Source organism: Artemia franciscana, chromosome 3 (genome assembly GCF_032884065.1).
Source record: "Artemia franciscana chromosome 3, ASM3288406v1, whole genome shotgun sequence".
NCBI lineage: Eukaryota > Metazoa > Arthropoda > Branchiopoda > Anostraca > Artemiidae > Artemia > Artemia franciscana.
This window is the reverse complement of record NC_088865.1, coordinates 7617754-7636605: the sequence shown is the minus strand read 5'-3', so window position 1 is coordinate 7636605 and position 18852 is coordinate 7617754. Positions and strand designations below refer to the sequence as shown.

Genomic DNA, 18852 nt, shown 5'->3' with positions numbered 1-18852 from the left:
GTAGACTTAGTTGAAACCCGTAGCTTTTTTGCAAAGGATCTCACTTTCACGATGTGCAACGGCACAAATGATACCTTTTGAATGTTAGATGACTTATCATTGTTTAGTCCCAAAAACAATCGCAAATATTTGTGAAACCCTGGGGGCTTGTGCCAATAAAAAGGCAACTTAGACTTTAAAACTTTCTTTATCAATCAGATAATATTTATCAATATTATCATTCATTTATCAAACATTATCAATCAGTTTGTGGTAATCAACTGTAATAAAGGAGCGACCCGGCTCAATAGTAATCGAAACTCTAAAACACGCAATTTTTGATACCAATAGATACATCAAAAGAATTTGATTTTTATGCTGATTTCAAATATATCAGTTTCATCAATTTTAGTTTTACCCATCAAAAGTTACGAACCTGAGAAAATTTGCCTTATTTTCAAAAAAAGGAAGAAATACCCCCTAAAAGTCATAGAATCTTAATGCAATTCACACCATCAGACTCAGCGTACCAGAGAACCCTGTTGTAGAGGTTCCAAGCTCCTATCTGCAAAGATGTGGAATTTTGTATTTTTTGCCGGAAATAAGATCACGGATGCTGTGTTTATTTGTTTTTTTTTTGTTCCCAGGGGTGATCGTATCGACACAAAGGTCCTAGAATATCGTGAGAGGGCTTATTATAACGGAAAATAAAAGTTGCATTATCCTTTTTAAGTAACCTAAAAATTGGAGGGCAACTAGGCCCCCTCTCACGCTCATTTTTTCCCAAAGTCATCCAACCAAAATCTTGAGATAGCCATTTTGTTCAGCATAGTCGAAAAATCTAATAATTATGTCTTTTCGCATGACTTAATCCTCCGCAGATCCCGGGGAAGGTCTGCAAGTTATGAACTTTGTCCATTGTTTACATAGAGTATTGATTATTGGGAAGTATAAAGACGTTTTCGAGGGGATTTTTTCATGTGGATGGCTTCGGGGAAGAAGATTACGTGGTAGGATTTTTCCATTCAGGAATTTTTCATGGGGGAAGGAAATTTTCCATGAAGACGCCAGATTCCCCAGTATTCTTTTAAAAATAATTAGAAATTAAATAAAGAAACAAGTTTTCTCAATTGAAAGTAAGGAGCAACATTAAAGCTTAAAACTAACAGAAATTATTACATATATAAGGTTGTTTGCCCCCTCGAGAAATAACATTTTTCATGCTCGATAAGATGAATTTGTCATGCTGAATTGTCTGCAATACATTTTAGGTGGGGGGGATTTTCAACGAGGAGGGAACTGTCTCGAAGGGCTTTTATGGAGTGGACCCCTCCCCTCTCAGGGGAGGGGTCCCCTGAGAGGGGGGGGTATGAAATGGAGAGTGAGGCAGATTTACCTGTATTATGTGAAAAACGATCAGAAATTAAATAAATAAAACAAGATTTTTTAACTGTAAGTAAGGAGCAGCATTAAAACTCAAACCGAACAGAAATTATTCTGTATATAAAGGATTTCCCCCTCTTGAATGCAACTATAGCGTAAAGAGCAAGGTATTGAGGAGAGGGCAATCCTTCATAAACGGAATAATTTATGCTCCTCAAAATCACACTATTTACGATAATGTTTGGATATTATCCCAGTTCATTAATAACAACTCTTAATACACAAGGTTCACTTAATTAGGCCATTAAGAAGATTTTTAAGTAATAAATGATAATTTAGCATGAAGAGCGAGGTGTTTAGGAGGGGGCAACAACCTTCATATAGCAGAAAGGGCTATAAGCTATGGAATTTGCCCATATTGTTTACATGTTGCATTAATAGCATTAGGTTTAATTATATTAAGTAACATCATTATAAGTACATTAAGTACTAAGTAATAATTTGACGAGAAGAGCGAGGTGTGTAGGAGGGGGCAACACCCTTCACATACCTGCAAGGCCTATAAATTATGAAATTTGTCTATATTGTTTGCACGTAGAATCAAACAGTTCGTGGTAAGGAACTGTAAGTAAGGAGAGACCCGCTCAATAGTAACCGAAACTCTAAAAAACGGAATTTTGATACCAATAGATACATCAAAAGAATCGGATTTTTATGCTGATTTTATATATATATAAGTTTCATCAATTTTAAGTCTTACCCATAAAAAGCTATGAACCTGAGGAAATTTGCCTGATTTTCGAAAAAAAGCACCCCCTGAAAGTCATAATCACACCATCATCTTCAGCGTATTAGAGAAGCCTATTGTAGCTCAAGCTCCTTCTAGCTCTTATCTGTAAAAATGTGATATTTTCTATTTTTTGCCAGAAGAAGGATCAGAGATGCGTGTTTATTTGTTTTGTTGTTGTTTTTTCACTCCTTACTTTCAGTTAAAAGAACCGTTATTTTTTTATTTAATTTTCTAAAGACAGGGTCACCTCGTAAATAGAAGGATGGCCCTTTAAAATCCGTATAGAAGGAGTTCGGCATTTCTTGGGAGAGCGTCTTTCTAAAGGAATGGTCAAAGTATGTGCTGTCTAAGTAAATAAGCATGTATATGAAAAATCAAGCGATAAAAACGGTTTAATATATATAAAGCAGTGAAAAAGAACGAAATGAAAAGAAAAAAACAATAATTAATAAGAAAAATCAGAATATTTTGACTCCACCTCCGAGCACCTTTATCAACGGAAAAAAGAAAGAAAAAGAAAACAAAGTAAAATTTAATTTAACTTAACGTTAAATTAAAAAAATATAAGAAAATGTTGGGTTTGTTTGTTAATTAATGTGTTGTTGTCGTTTTTTTCTTTTCATTTCGTTCTTTGTCACTTCTTTATTTAAATTGAACCCGTTTTTTTCTCTTGATTTTTCGTAAATGGAAAGGCAGGGTGGTATAAGCAGTCATATTAGTATGTATGGTTTTAATATTTCGGAGAAAAGACCCATGGACCCATTTGGACCCCTTTCCTCTCTGGCTATACCACCCCTGAAAGTTGTTTTGTTTCCTTTGTAATACTTAAAAGCCTCGAGCTAGTTTGACATCGCTGAAATTCTAGTCTATCTTCTTGAAAAAACCTCTATTGACTGTGACCAAGGTTGCATGTTCAATCGAATCGCAAGTTTGACAGCCTTGGTAAATTCTTATTGTGACTATTTATTTCAAAAATGCTTGATGTTTTAAATAGAATACTCAGCAATAGGTGAGAATCAACTAACTTCCTACAATAGTCAAGTAGCCCCATTCAAAATAAACTAACAATTAATAATGGTAGTATTAACGGGTGTAGGGCCCTCCCCCAGGCCCCTTAGCGTGTCCCAAGGTGATTGATAGGGGGACGCCCTACAAATATGTAGGATACTTTCATAGAAGGCGTGGACCAGAGGGTTACCTAGTCCTTGGGGGCCCATAATGGAATTTGGAGCATACTTGCCCGCTTGCCGTAAATACAGACGGAGGAGGAAGGAGGTCCCTTAAATTTACACTCAGCAGGCCCCACCGGCATGTGGACACGTCTTGTGAGTTACAGACATTCTCCTAGCAATGGGTTAAATCGCACGATGACACAGACCACCATCGTGGTAGGATCTGCTATTGCAGGGAGCCAGCGGTAGGGCGTAAGATCCAGAAATATGGACAATGGCCTCTGCAAGGGGCTGCGTCAACCCTGTCAGGGTATTCACAAGACTGGGGACACCAATGGACCTCAGACCAAGATGGTCCAAACAGGTCTTGAAGATCCTTGATGCTGGGCAGTATGGAAACGCCTTATTCCCGCCACAAGTACAAGTAAGAGATGTATACACGAGGGGGGAGACATCATGCAATCCTAATGTAGACTCAATTGTACAGATTTGTCTGGACAATAGTACGCTGATCAAAAGCTGATTCAACTTTAAATGTTCCATTAGCAGCTAAGTACATATATACTACGTCCTAGCCGAGTGGTTAGCACACTAGACTTGAAATCCTGTGTCGGTAAGTACAGGGTTCCCAGTCCTAGTGTCGCTGGTTATTTGGTTTGCAGCGGGGTCAATGGAGTTGCTCTGTAAAATCAGCCAGAGTCAAACTAGGTCCAAGTGGGTACCTGGAGAATTCTGAGGAAGGTAAAAAGAAGGATGTGGTGGCTGGTCCCTAACTCCCCATTGCACTTTCTGGTTAAAGCGCCGAGAAACAGAGACAACCACCGCCGGTAGGGACTGTAAATACCAGTGCCGTATTCTTTACCTTTTTTTTACTTATATACACGAAAAATCTATACATTTACACCCTAACAGTTAAAAACGCAACAACCTTACATTTATTAAGCACAACAGCAACAATAAGAAGTGCAGCTAAAACAAATCAAACATAGAATGTTTTGTAGTCCTGAACGCATTAGCAATTGTTCAATTTGTACGATGAGTGTGTTTTGAAAATCCACAGAGACTTTTGGTGTCACAAGAAGATCGGTAAACCTTCTTGGAGTAAAAAAAAGAAATGAAAACCCTCAAATGTGAAATTTTCTTTCAAGAGCTGCTAAAATAGCTGAAAGCAAAGTTTAAACCGTAATAATGGAACAGAAGAACATACTACAGCCTTTAAAAACACACCGAACGCGCTCGCTTTTGCACAAATTTTCTTAATGCACGAAAACATATGTCATCAATCAATATCAGACTGATATATTTTGTTAACTCGAGAAAAGATAAGAATAAAAGAAGGAAATACGAGAATCAAATTCAGAATTTACATTAAGGAGGTATCTAAGAACCTCCAAATAAAGTTTAGACTTTAAAGTGGAATAACTAACCAAAATCACCAAACCCTATACAAACATATTGAACAAATGCTCAAGAACCCTCTCCGTTATTACAGGAATTCTGAAGTCAACATCTGCAGACTCAGTTCATTTTCTAAATACAACCGTTCAACAAGGAACAATTGCAACGTTACAGTGTCGAGTGACTTCAGATGTATCACCTCATATTGAATGGCTGAAAAAGGTCGAAGCTAAGGAAAAACTACTATACGCCAACCAGACTATATCCGTGGGAACTGAAGAATTCCGAGTTCTTAAATGTACGTAAATCTTTCATCTTTTTGTCCTTCAAGTGAGCTTTTGATTTTTTTTTATTTTTTTTTATTCTAGTTTATTTGGTTTTTATCCACTATTAGTGCCTTGATGTTTCTGCCACTCGTTGCCTCTATAGTGTCAAATATAAGCACATTCTGCTCATGCTGTACCCTTGCTTCGGTTTGCCCACTGTTTTTCAATTTCTCGTTGTTCCATGTGGGAGACTGTAATTCTCTAATTAAGGTTTTGTTTACAGAGGTGATTTTATTGATGTACTTTTTATATGAATTCGTGGCATTTTTGAGGAGTTTAGGCTCTAATTTGACATGCTCAAAATTTACTTCAACAATTACATATTACTACTCTGTTAAATTTTGATAATGTTAATTATTTATGAATCGGGTTCTTCCGTAAAATGCTCCTCATTAGACAATTATGTGATACTCATTAACGATGATGTGATACTTTGTTTCGAAAAATTACACTTATTTTGGAACAAAGACTCATTAAACTTGATCTCAATCTTGACTAAATGATCTGCAAGAATAAATTTTATACTAAAGCGTGGGGTTTTGGGCTAGGGGGTAGTACTCCTTCTCATATTAATTGTAGTCTTGGGTAGAGTATCAAAAACAAACATAAATTAAACTTAAAGAATACAATTTTTCTTCAAATGGAAATAAAGAACAACATGATACTTAAAACAAAGAAAAATTATTCTTCCTCAACCATCCACTGTTTATGCTACACCTTTTGCTCCAAATATTTACGTATAAATGCTCAAACACGAAGCAGGGGCTTAATTTGCTATGGTACAGGGGGACAACTGCCCTCTTTAGACCTCCACTTCCCCCCCTCCCGATCTGAAACTTAGTTTTTGCAAAAAAACCTTTTCAAAACTAATATAATCCTGCATAATTCAAGCATCCAGTGAAGCAGGTCAGTTTTCTTTAGTATTTTTTTGCCCTTATGGTTTTTATGGCTCGTTTTTCATTTTTCACTGTCGTTTTCACTTAATTCTGGAAAATTGGCTCCAACTTTGCCCCGCTCCCCAGGATTTTGACAAAATTACGTCACTGACATGGATACTATAGTAATGGGATGAAAAGTATTTGTCAGGGTGCCTGAAGGATGGAAAAGCTTATTGATACGCAATTGCTTGAAGCAATAAATATTCTAGTTCAAGATTTTACAAAAATAATTGGACATAGTACTTGTGGCTTAAAGAGTTGGGGGTGAGGTGGTGCACAGCCCCCCTTATATACGGAATAACTTTTGTTTGTTATATGTGTTAATTTACTCTTTATCTTCTACAAATAGAAAAATTGAAACAACCGGGAATTATTCTAAGGCAGCGAAATATTTTAAATGAACATTTAAAAAGAAAAAGAATTTTTTAAGAAAAAGAAATGGATAAGATAAAATTGTACTTTATATAAAATCCATGACAGTTAAAACTTGGTTTTGGTTGTAATTTTTGTATATTCTGTAGCAGGTCAATCTTTATCTATTTGTTTTGTATTTGATGGCTCTTAGATATAGAGCCGAAATATTCGTCTAATTAAATTTTACTGTCTTAAAATAATTTTTCGTCATTTTTTCATTTGTTCTTTGTATAATGGAAAGGCAGCGTGAATATTCGTCGTTATTTACCTTTTTACTTTCATTCGAAGAATGAAAGCAATTGTGATAATTCAGATTTAGTTCTGGCAATTCGAAAAGTGATATGTCACACATCATAGCATAAATTTTACAGATTACTTCAAGTTTTTCTTCTTTTTTTTACCGTTATTAAGAATCCTTTCTTTGTAATAGGGTTGCTGTTATTTTCTATTATTTTTGTCATTATGTATCTCATCACTTTCATTTGAAAAAAAATTGTTTCTTTTACATAATGTCACGTGAAACGCTTTTATATTTATGAAAGATCGTGTTACTTGTCTCCCCCCTAAGCTACATTTCCTTGTAAGTCTAGATTCGTCGCTCAGAACTAGTAAATCCAGAGCATTCGATTCTCTCCATTTTTCCCACTAGAAAAAGAAACACTATGATTGGTGAAAAACGTCACAAAAATAAAATAGTAAGACCTTGACTTTAAAGCATATTCTTTTTCTCTTTTCTACCACACTCTCATACCGAAAAAAAAAGAAACAAACAATTGCATGTCCTGTAGATCAGCAGTGAGTAATATACTTTTTCTTATACCTAGGATACACTTAGAAAACCCAGACCTGTCCTGAAAGATCCGCACTTAATCTTAGAGCCCTAGTTCTAACATTTTGAATTTTATGTTTTCAAAATTTCTTGTTTAGGTCATTTTTATTTTAATTTAAAATTACTATTTGAAATGAAAGTTAAAACAATATAAAATTTTATTATTTTTTAAATTTCATTTTTGAATATCATCTTCATTATTTTAAATTATTTAAAAAAATTAACATTATTAGTTATATTTTAAAATAATATCTTGTTTTTGTATATTATGTTTTTGTCTTGTCTTGTGGGTAATTGTCGATTGATCTGCTGAACGTTCTGTAAAATGGTATTAATTTTCCTTTTGATTACGTTGAATTTCACAGAAGTTATAATGTAAGCGTAATGCTCTAATTTTCGCTTTTGGGGTTATAACTCTTGGAAAGATTTTTCCCTTCGTTATCTTTTTTTTTAAAACATGGAAGCTTACATAACCCTGTGGTAAATATAGTTATTAGAATCCTTTAATAAATACCTGCGAACCTAGGGGATGCGGAGGGAAGACTTTTTGCCTAAGGTGGAGGTAAATGACCCCCTCCCCCCTCTAAAACCAAGTTATGTTATGATTATTTTTTATCCTGTAAAGCTATTCCCTTACTAATCAAAAATTACCTGGTCTTTCAACCCGAAAGGTGTTCCTGCTATTCTAATTACTTTTCCTTGCTCTTTAAATCAGACGACGGTCCATAGATCTGTAGAGCTTCGTTGATAATAAAGGTTTGACTAGTGATACCTATGATTCAAATATTTATTTATCTTTAGCCGATGATGTTATTAGAAAGGAAGATGGCTCTTATGTGAATCGATTAACCATCACAAACGTACAGGATGAGGACTCCGGCCTTTATGTTTGTCTTGGAGCCAACACTATGGGTTACAGCTTCAAAGAGGCATATCTTATTGTTACTCCTTCAGGTAAGCCTAACTAGTGGCATTTTGTGGTGACGACCTGGTGTCAAATGCCTTTATTACATTTGTACTAAATTCTGCATTAAGTTTCGTGTAGTTGCTGGAATTTTTCAGCGAATAATACTGTGGGAATTTTGGTCAAATTTGCGCGAGTGCTTGAATTTGTTGGTATTATCGTTCAACAGTGTATTTGCATCAAGACCAATTGAATTAAAATTGATTAGACAGAAAAAGACAACGTATATGACAAAGTATTACACAAAATAACACAGAAATTTTTACAAAAAGAATTTGGTAAAATAAATATCAAAAGACTCGGAGCAAAAAATTGCAAAATATCATAAAAAAGAGCACAAGTAACATTATTAAACAGTGGGTTGCAATAATTGATACTTAATAATTTTTTACTCGTCTCAATAGACTTTGCAAACAAACTACCCGCTCTAAGTTTTTTTTTTTAATTTTCCTTTTACGATACCAGAATGGAAAACCGTAAAATTTATAAAACAGAAATTATTAAATCCCTATGAATGGAATATTTTTCTTTTTCACAAGTGCATAAAGCCCTAAAAGATGTAAGACAGAATGGTTGCAAAAGAGGGCAAACTACCTATGTAATGCTTTTATGATTATATCTCCCCTTATTTCCAACAATCTTGGAGTAGCCAACCTGAATTTTAAGCCTGGAGTCCGAGACCAGCCCCGAACTTATGGGACGTAAGGCATTAGTGATATTCGTGCCTAGCCAACGAAAATGCACGGTATTTAAAGATAAGGGGTGATGATTGAAGGGATATTTATATAAACTGATGTATAATCAAACTAGACTGACCAGTCCCTTGTTCTGAATGACTAATTCAAATTTTAGGGCTTATCCAAACTAAACCAGAAGTGGCAATGATTTTTTCACAGATAAGCTGGATGACATAGAACTGTTTATGAATAGGGTAAAAAAAAGAGGCTCCGATAAGTCTCCAATAAAATAGCCGTATTCCTAGTACTTTAGGGTCGAACATAGGCTCGTATGTAGGCTAATTTTGGGGCTAATCCAAACTAAACGAAAAGTGGCCATGGTCGATTGGACCACATAGAACTGCTTATGAATGTGGTAAAAATAGGCTCCGTTAAGTCTCCTATATAATAGCAGTATTCCTAGTCTTATTGGGTCAAAGGCAGGGACAAATCTATTATGACTACGATTCCAGACTCAATATAACTTAAAATATCGTTCTTGATAAAGTGGTAATCGTTATGGTCGGTGATCAGTTCTTACCTCGAGATATTATTCTTTATAGGCGAAAAAATCAGTTGACAAGAATTACTGAAACTCATCGATGCTACGATGTCCTACAATATCCTATCATTTTTTGGGATGGAGCCGACGGCTATCGCTTTAAAATTAAATTGGAAGAGTAACGATTTTACCTTCGTCATACGCTGGCAGTCCGCGTCATATGCATGAGTATGCTCAAGATGCAATTGCGTATGTTTGTCTCTATGGTCGTCCAGATTTATTTATTACATTTACATGTAATCCATCTTGGGAAGAGATACAGCAACTTTTACTTCCTGGACAATTGCCGGTTCATAAACATGACATGACGGCCCGTTTCCTCCGGCAAAAGTTAAAACCACTGATAAATTTTATAGTAAAACTTGAAGTGTTTGGGTCAGTGTGATGCTGGTTGTACTCAGTGGAATGGCAAAAGCGAGGGTTGCCACACGCACATATACTAATATGGTTATTTAATAAACTTACTTCTAATTAAATTGAAGATGAGATTTAAGCTGAAATACCTGATGTAGATGTCGATAGGGGCTTAAATGACATTGTGGCAAAAAATATGATACATGGAACTTGCAGTGAACTGAATGAAAATTCACCATGCATGGACAGATGAAGGTGCACAAAGCAGTATCCTCGACTTTTAGTACCTAACACAATTACGGGCAATTATGGATACCCTTTATATAGAAGAAGGTCTACCGAAAATGGCGTAAAATCAGCAATCATAAAGTCGCGTAACCGTTACATCAAAATAGATAACCAGTGGGTCGTTCCATATTCCCCTTTATTATCGAAAACATACAATGCGAACGTAAACGTGGAATATTGTGATTCCGTAAAGGCAATCAAATACATACGTAAATAAGTCAAAAAAGGCAGCGACATGGCAGTTTTTGGCTTGCAGTCCGAAATCAGTGATATTGATGAAGTCGTTCAATATCAGGCTGTTAGATACATAAGCAGTAATGAAGCTTTGTGGCGAATTCTTTCATTTCTGATACATGAACAAAGTCCAGCTATTCTTCACTTAGCAGTACATTTACAGAATGATCAACGTGTTTATTTTTTGGAATCCAGCGTGCAACAAAGAGCCCTGAATCCACCGGATACAACGTTAATTACTTTCTTCGCGTTATGTCAAAATGATTCTTTTGCAAAAAAAACTGCTGCATTCTGAAGTGCCTACGTATTACACGTGGTATGCTAATAAAAAATCATTTGAACGTCGAAAATGGGGTGAGTCAGTCGACGGCCAACCTAAGATCTTCAAAGAAACCACGATAGGAAGAATCTACACCATTCGCCCTAAATCAAGATGAATGCTTCTTTCTCTGCCTGCTTTTGGTTAATGTACCCGGCCCGACGTCCTTTGAGCATTTGAGAACTGTAAATGGGACTATACATGACACCTATCGTAGTGCATGCCAAGCTCTGAATTTATTGGAGAACGACCAACACTGGGATAATTGCATCAATGACGCGTGCGAAACGTCAACTCCAAGTCAGATTCGTGCATTGTTTGGAATTATATTGACAACTTGCTCTCCTTCATCCCCTACAGAGCTATGGGAGAAATACAAATCGCAAATGGCCGAGGATATACTCCACCGAATACGGCTAGAGAGGTCAGATATGACCTTGGACTTTACAACAGATATTTATAGCTGCACTTTAGTTGTGATTGAATATTTGTGCTCATCTATTGCAAACAAACTTCTCGAGCATTTGGGAATGCCTTCACCTAATCGTACTGCTGTTATTTCTACATGTGTAGAATTGGATCGTGAACAAAGTTATAAACACGATTGATCTATTGTCGTATATACAAACAAATATTTTTAAGTTAACGTCTGAACAAAAAGGCATTTATGATCAGATAATGCATTGTGTCGATAACCAAGTTGGAGAAATCTTCTTCTTGGATGCGCCAGGAGGTACTGGTAAAACGTTTCTAATAAAACTGCTTCTGGCATCAATTCCACCCAAAAATAACATAGTGTTGGCCCTTGCGTCGTCCGGAATAGTCGTAACGTTGCTGCCTGGTGGGAGAACTGCTCATTCCGCTTTGAAATTGCCTCTGAATATGATATCTACAGAAACCCCCACGTGCAGCCTTTCCAAATCAACTGAGATGGGTAAAGTATTGCAGCAATGCAAACTTATTGTTTGGGACGAGTGCACAATGGCGCACAAACAGGACTACATTTAACACTAAAGTAGTTAAACTTTATTTTACTTTTACTAAAGTAAAAAAATATTTTTTTCAGATCGAATAATGTTTGGGGGAACCAATGGTTTGAGCCGTCATAGCCGAGTGGTTAGCGCTCCGGACTTGAATCCCTGAGGTCAGGGGTTCGAGTCCTCGTGTCGTTGGTTATTTGGTTTGGGATGGGGGTCAACGGTGTGACTCTGTAAACTCAGCCGGAGTCGACCCAGCTCTAAATGGGTACCTGGAGAAATCTGTGGGAAAACACGGGAAGTGTCGGATGATTTGCCCCCAACCACACATTGCAATCCCAGCCGAAGGCATCGAATCATGAGATCAGTACCAGCGCAGACTCTTGGTTAGCATGCGCAAGAAATTTTTAAGTTTAGAACCAATAACTTAGATTAGAAAAACAAATCGTTTTTTCTAGTCTAAGAGAAATACAAAAACACAAACTTTAAACGTGGCATTCACTTTAATTTAAGAGATATAATTTTACTGAAGATTTTACTTTTTCTTTATCGTTTTATTGGGCTATACATCATTCACAGGTTTCACTTTTCCTACCAACGTTTGAAGAATGAATACTCTAACGAAAGATCAATGTATTGATCTATTGATAATTTATCTGTTTTTCAATATGCCTCGGAAATGCTATTGGGGTGGGGGGTAAAAAATGCAAATGTTGTAACTTTTCTATAAAATTATGCTATATAGCAAATGTTAAAAAAAGGAAAAAAAGAAACAAATAATACAGCAGCAAAAAAGTAGAAGAAACACCAATCAAGCATAAAAATGGTGAATAAAATCTAACGCAAAAGAAAAAGAAAAAAAATGCAAGTACAAGAACTAAATGAACTTTATGTGATTAATAGTAAAAACAGAAACAGAAAGGGTGGGGGATAAAATAAAATCACAGGCTAGAAGAAAACATTGCCGAATTCGTGTTCTATGTCAAATACTGTAAAATAAAAAAAAAGCACTTGAAATAAAGTCAAATTAACTGTCGAAATGAAATATTGACGATTAAAGAAAGGATTGTGCCGAAAGGAAGGTCGAAAATGAAACAGAGCATAATTAGACATCACAAATGGGCAAAATAAAAGTTGCCAAAGATTAAAAAAAACGAATTTGCGCATGGTTATTGTGAGCATACACCAACGAATAAAATAAGGGTGGAAAAAGTTAATTCTGGTGCAGGACATAGTTTAGAAATTATTAAGGTGCTCCAGAATAAAGGGGCTAATTTGCTTTTGGGAACCTCTTAGTAACGGTATGGATCGGAGAATATGTTGGAATTGTCAAGGAAGCTAAGCGGGGAAGCCGGGGTCTAATTGGGTCAGGAATGTTGGGTCGGAGGGAATGCATCTTAGGGCAATTAAATTTGTTGAACAATTTTAACATAGATAGTGAAACATTTACTTGTTTGACAATATTTGAAATATACATATCCCACTTCAGATTATTTGAAATTCTGATACCAAGGAGTTTAGCATGTTTCAAAAGTATTTCGGATAGTATAGAATCAGAGAAAACGGGAGTAGATTTCAATAAATTTTATCGTCATTATATTTGCTTTAGTGGAATTTACTTTCATATTTAGGTTCTTAGCTTCATCCGAAATATGGGTTAGGATTTCGAGGGGGTCACTTTAATATTCCTGTGACATACTTCGAGGATCGACAAGTCATCCAAGTATTTCCACCTTTGCGGGAATTCCTTACAAGTATCATTATCATAAGTAGAAATAAAAAGGGTCCCAATAAGGTTCCTTGAGGAATTCTGCAATATATAGGGAGGGGGTTAGAGAAAATACTTTTGTAGCCTCCTGTGCCTCCAGAGACGCCCAGGGCATAAAAAAGCAGCCGCCAGTCTTCCCTCATGTGCGCCCGAGCAAGAACATCTTCCCACGTCAGTTGAAGGGAAGCATTTGTGTTTCACAAGTCTGTCTGATAAGTGCGCCTGAGTGTATTGCGCGACCTTCCTCTTCTTCTTCCTTCGGGAAGAATTCTTTTACTGATTTAAAACGTAGAGTTAAGAGAAATAGTCAAACTTTAGCGTAAAGACCTGGACGTTGAGGAGGAAAAGCCCCTTTCATATACGGAGTAAGTTCTGTTTGTTTTAAGTTTTAATGTCGCTCCTTGCTTTCAGTTTAAAAAACTTGTTTTTTTATTTAATCAGCTAAAAGAGGAACTCTTGGCGGTGAAGGGGATTTTAATGCCTGTATAACATCAATAATTGCGAGCTGGAAACCGACTTTTGACATTTTAATTGCATGATTCTTGAAAAGGTCACTTTTCTGGCGCTCGTAACAGACAAGCTATCAAAAGATATTCGAGATTAATAATCCATTTCTTGAGATTGAAAATTTCTGCATCTTTTTTTAGGCAGTCTTCACAGGTATGGAGCTCAAAGGCACTAGCCGTTTTTGCATTGCATGTCAATTCATCTTTACTGCAAATAAGAGATTCGTGGGGTAGTTTGGGACTGAGGGTAGGTGTTATTTTTGCAAAATCAATCGATCCAGGAAAACTATTGTTGTTATAACTCGAAACACAAAGTATAGAAGGGGAATTTACAATACCAATTGGAACGATCACTTCAAGTCGATTATCGCTGGAATTAGTTGAATTTTCTTTATAGAAGTAACGTGGGATTCCACAGCCTGTAATGGTTAGACCACTTGAAGATGATATTAACCTCGTCATTTACAACCATTGACGATCGGTACTGTACGCATAACCAATTGGGGTTTCTTAGGCGACTACTTTTTGTGATGTCAGCACAAGCTGGGCGCAAGCAAGCATTGCACTTAGAACACTGGAATGAACCAGCTCTACATTTTCTGTAGCACTCGTTACAAAGATGAGACATTCTAGGCTAAGGAACAAAAACTAGGCACAGACCTTGAATTGGAAGCAATATCTTCAACTAAAACCTGGTTTCCTAAACCAGTTTTAGCACTGGTACTTGCTAGAGAAAAGTTCACAAGGCTGATGTCGCGTCTTCGCTTAAAGTTCACAAGCGCCATTTATTAAAAAACAAGGTGTCTTGACAGGTCAAGATCTAGATGAAGTAAAAGCTTTTGCAGGTGCCAGTCGCATCTACCCCGTTAGTGAGCTTAACTGAGTTTACTGAATATTAATATGTCTGTACTAAATTAGTGAGCTAAACTAGAGAGGTTAAGTAAATTAGTGAGCTTAACTGATTTTACTGAGCCAAGCATCGATTCTTCTCAATAATAAATAGAAGCTTTCGCATGTGTAAGTCGTCTGTAATAAATTAGTGAGCTAAATTAGAGAGCTTAGGTAAATTAGTGAGCTTAACTGAGTTTACTGAGCCAAGCATCGATTCTTCTCAATAATAAATAGAAGCTTTCGCATGTGTAAGTCGTCTGTACTAAATTAGTGAGCTAAATTAGAGAGCTTAGGTAAATTAGTGAGCTTAACTGAGTTTACTGAGCCAAGCATCGATTCTTCTCAATAATAAGTAGAAGCTTTCGCATGTGTAAGTCGTGTGTACTAAATTAGTGAGCTAAATTAGAGAGATTAAGTAGATTAGAAAGCTTAACTGAGTTTACTGAGCCAAGCATTGATTTTTCTCACTTATAAGTAAAAGTTTTCGCATGTGTAAGTCGTCTGTGCTAAATTAGAGAGCTTAGGTAAATTAGTGAGCTTAACTGCGTTTATTGAGCCAACTATCGATTCTTCTCAATAATGAGTAGAAGCTTTCCCATGTGAAAGTCGTCTGTACTAAATTAGTGAGCTAAATTAGAGAGCTTAGATAAATTAGTGAGCTTAACTGAGTTTACTGAGTCAAGCATTGATTTGCCTCACTTATAAGTAGAAGCTTTCGCATGTGTAAGTTTCTCTACTAAAAGCTTAAAGATCTCGTCCTAACTTCTGCTACATGATCCCGTGGGCAGCAAGCACATTTTCTTTGAATAAATTTGAGGAGTTGTCAAATTGTTGTTTTAAAAGGAGATTAAAACAACAAATTGTTGTTTTCATTTAATCTACCTGCAATTTTGTTTGAAGTGATTTGTTTTTATTTTTTGTTTTTTTTTGTTTTTTTGCCTCGTTTTTCATGGCTAGCAAGAATGATCGTTCATCTTAATGTATTTTTGTCGTATAAAATGACTTTCTTCTGCGTGTACGGGATAAAAAAAAAGCTATCTCACTTCCGTGCTAGATGTTTCAGGTTGACTCTATCTGGACAATTTAAATTATTTATTGGCCTATGATTGAAAATAAAATTATTCGTCTATCTAAACAGAAATTACATTTACTTTCAGAGTCCGGCTATATCCGAGACGGATATCGTGAGTCATCCGTCGGTTTTCTGCTTTCCATCATCTTGCCGCTGTCAGTCCTGGTGCTTCTCTTCATAGGGGCTTTTATTTGGATGCGTTTTCATGTCAAAAGGACAAAACCTATCCTTCCAGTTGATCCACCTGGTCCGCTTATTGACCATAAATATGAAACGGTGGCACATCATAATCCAAACCGGAATAAGTGTGACAGTCTCCTTGTACAGGATAATAGAAATGTTATAGTTAAGCCTATACAGAGGACGTCCGACCGACACAAGCATCCTTCCCGTAATAGAAGACATTGCGCATGTTATAAAAATCCAAGTGTTAAGGGTTACAGTATGCCAGAATATTTATAAAGTGAGCACTGTTTGGCTTAAGTGAAAGCAACCCGTGGAAAGGTTGGAACTTTCCATGTTGTAGTTACGCTCAAGGACCCTAAATGACCATTAATTACAAAGATCAAAGTATTAAGTGTGATTGTATTCCTGAATACTTGTAAAGTCAGTGCTATGTGGCTAATGTGAAAGCAATCCATGGAAAGGTTGAAAACTTTCTCTAATGTAACTACTCTCAATTCCTCGATTCAATATTTACTTTAATTACTCTAAATGACCATTAATTACACAAATCAAAGAGTTAAGGGCTATTCTATGCCTGAATATTTATAAAGTCTATATTATGTAGAAAAAGTGAAAGCGATCCGCGGAAAAATTAAAAACTTTCTATTTTGTGATTGCTCTCAATCCCTCGATCAAGCATTTGCTTGGACCCTAAATGACCTTTCTGGCAACAAATAAAGAAAATCAAAATATTAAGGGTCATTGTCTCCCGGTATATTTATATAGTCAGAGTTATGTGGCTAAAGTGGTAGCAATCAATGCAAAGGTTGAAAGCTTTCTAAGTTGGGATTATTCTCAATTCCTCGATTCGAAATTTAATTTAAAGATCCTAAATGACCAATAATTACAAACTTCAAGGCATTAAGGGACATTTTATGGCTGAATATTAATATTAATATTAATGAGTCAGTATTATGTGGCCAAAGTTCAAACCATAGAAAAAAAAACCCATAGAACCATTGAACGCTTTCTATTATTAATATCAATTCCTTGTTTAAATATTTATTTTAGGGTTCTTAAATGACCATTAAGGGATCCTAAAAGACAATAGAATACAATAATATTAATGGACAGGACTTGTTGAATCCCCCAAAACAAGCAAATTATACAAAAATATAATAGCATAGCATGTGGAATAAGTCACAAAAACTAAGACATCACACCTGGAAATATCTGAAGATTGTCAATGAATAAGCGTTAGCTGTTAAAATACAATTATGTTAATTCAATAACTTTATTGGTGAATTATGTTTTAGCTTGAGATGCATGTAGATTGGCTTTACAGAGAAAATTTAACCTGTAAATTAACCTGATCTTCGCCCAAGTTTTTTGTATAAGCATCGGTTTATAATGAAAATTTCGTCTGATTGGTGGCGTCCTGTCTTTTTTTGAGGGGAAAGGGGTTGACACCCACATGGTATTGGCTGTGGTAGAAATGAGATTTTAGGATCAAATTTGAATAATATCATTAGACAGGACTCGTTCGAGGTCTTGATTATTCTATTAGGTTTGTATTTTCCATGTACAATTGGATAGTAGATTTATAACTACCCGCTTAAGTTTCACTATTTTTCTTGTATGACATATAAAAATAAAAGCCCTTAACCAAACAACTTGGTTAAGAGCCCTTAACCAAGGTTTTTAGCCCCCTTTGGAAACCTGTGAAAATCATATTTTTGCTTTTATACTAATGTTGAGTCTTATATTTCCTTTTTAATGAGAAGAGCTATTTATTATATTCATAACAATCTTAAACCTAAAAAAAAAGACAAGTCAAAATAATTGAATGTTAGCAACACGCAGTAAAAGTCAATGTTCGCAAGGGAACAGAATCCAGCCATCCAAGGAGGAGAATGTACATGCAGTTAGATCAGATCAGATCTCTATTTCCGTATAATATACTTAAAAGTTTTTTTTTCTGTATGAGTTATTCCAAATCGTAAACTAAATAGCCAAAGGAAAACGTACAGATTTTCGTTTATATTAATATTTTGTTGGGTATATTTTGTGCGTGCTTTTGAGTCATTCTGATGTGTTTCTGTATATACGTAAAATGTACATAATTATGTAAAGAGTATTTAAGTACTATTTTCAATTATAATAAATCGTTTACAAATAAATCTAAGTTTTTATTTTGTTAAAAACTAACCATCGTTTCTTTGTTACTTCTTCAAGATCAAGTTCATTGTATGGCAAAATAACGCTAGTATTTTCGTATATTTTTTTCTCATGATCAGTCGTCTTTAGCTCCAAAGGGGTAAGAGATGCAAACTCAATATTTTTTCCTGAAGACGAATTTCGTCAAACAGGACAAAAAAGTTTAGTGAAGGTCGTAAATTTCCTGTACTTTTATAAAAAAAAGAAAATGAAAACTATTTTTTTTTCTCAAGCTTAACTTAATACTCTGATTTTATCTTAATACCTCTAGCCATTCCTGATATATCGAACACACGCCTTTTGGACGATGCACATAGTGTCTTTTGATTTAGTTTAACATTCCTAAAAGCATATCCTGAAGTTCCAACGTATTTCCCTGAGTTTCTCCTGGGATGTTGCAGAGACATCTTTTGACAATCTGGATACATATAGTTTATTTTGACTTAGTTTTACATCTTCCTCAACTTGCCTTTGAAAATTCAACTTAGAACCCTATTCCATTCCTGAGATATTGCATCCGTACCATTGTAAAAACCTGTATGCACTTAAACTCTTTTGATTTCGTCCATTAGTAGTCGTAATATTATTAG

The 18852-nt window shown here is 35.6% G+C and overlaps 1 protein-coding gene across 1 annotated transcript in view; it reads left to right on the top strand.

The window, feature by feature from the left end:
• The window catches only part of LOC136024824 (fibroblast growth factor receptor-like 1), a 63581-nt gene extending 45356 nt beyond the window's left edge, over positions 1-18225 (top strand). Inside the window, exons 6-8 of the mRNA XM_065700304.1 lie at positions 4817-5020; positions 8031-8183; positions 15966-18225. Of these exons, the coding sequence (XP_065556376.1) occupies positions 4817-5020; positions 8031-8183; positions 15966-16342 (734 nt within the window). The 3' untranslated portion in view covers positions 16343-18225. The remainder of the gene's footprint in view (positions 1-4816; positions 5021-8030; positions 8184-15965) is intronic.
• Positions 18226-18852: the final 627 nt, after the last annotated feature.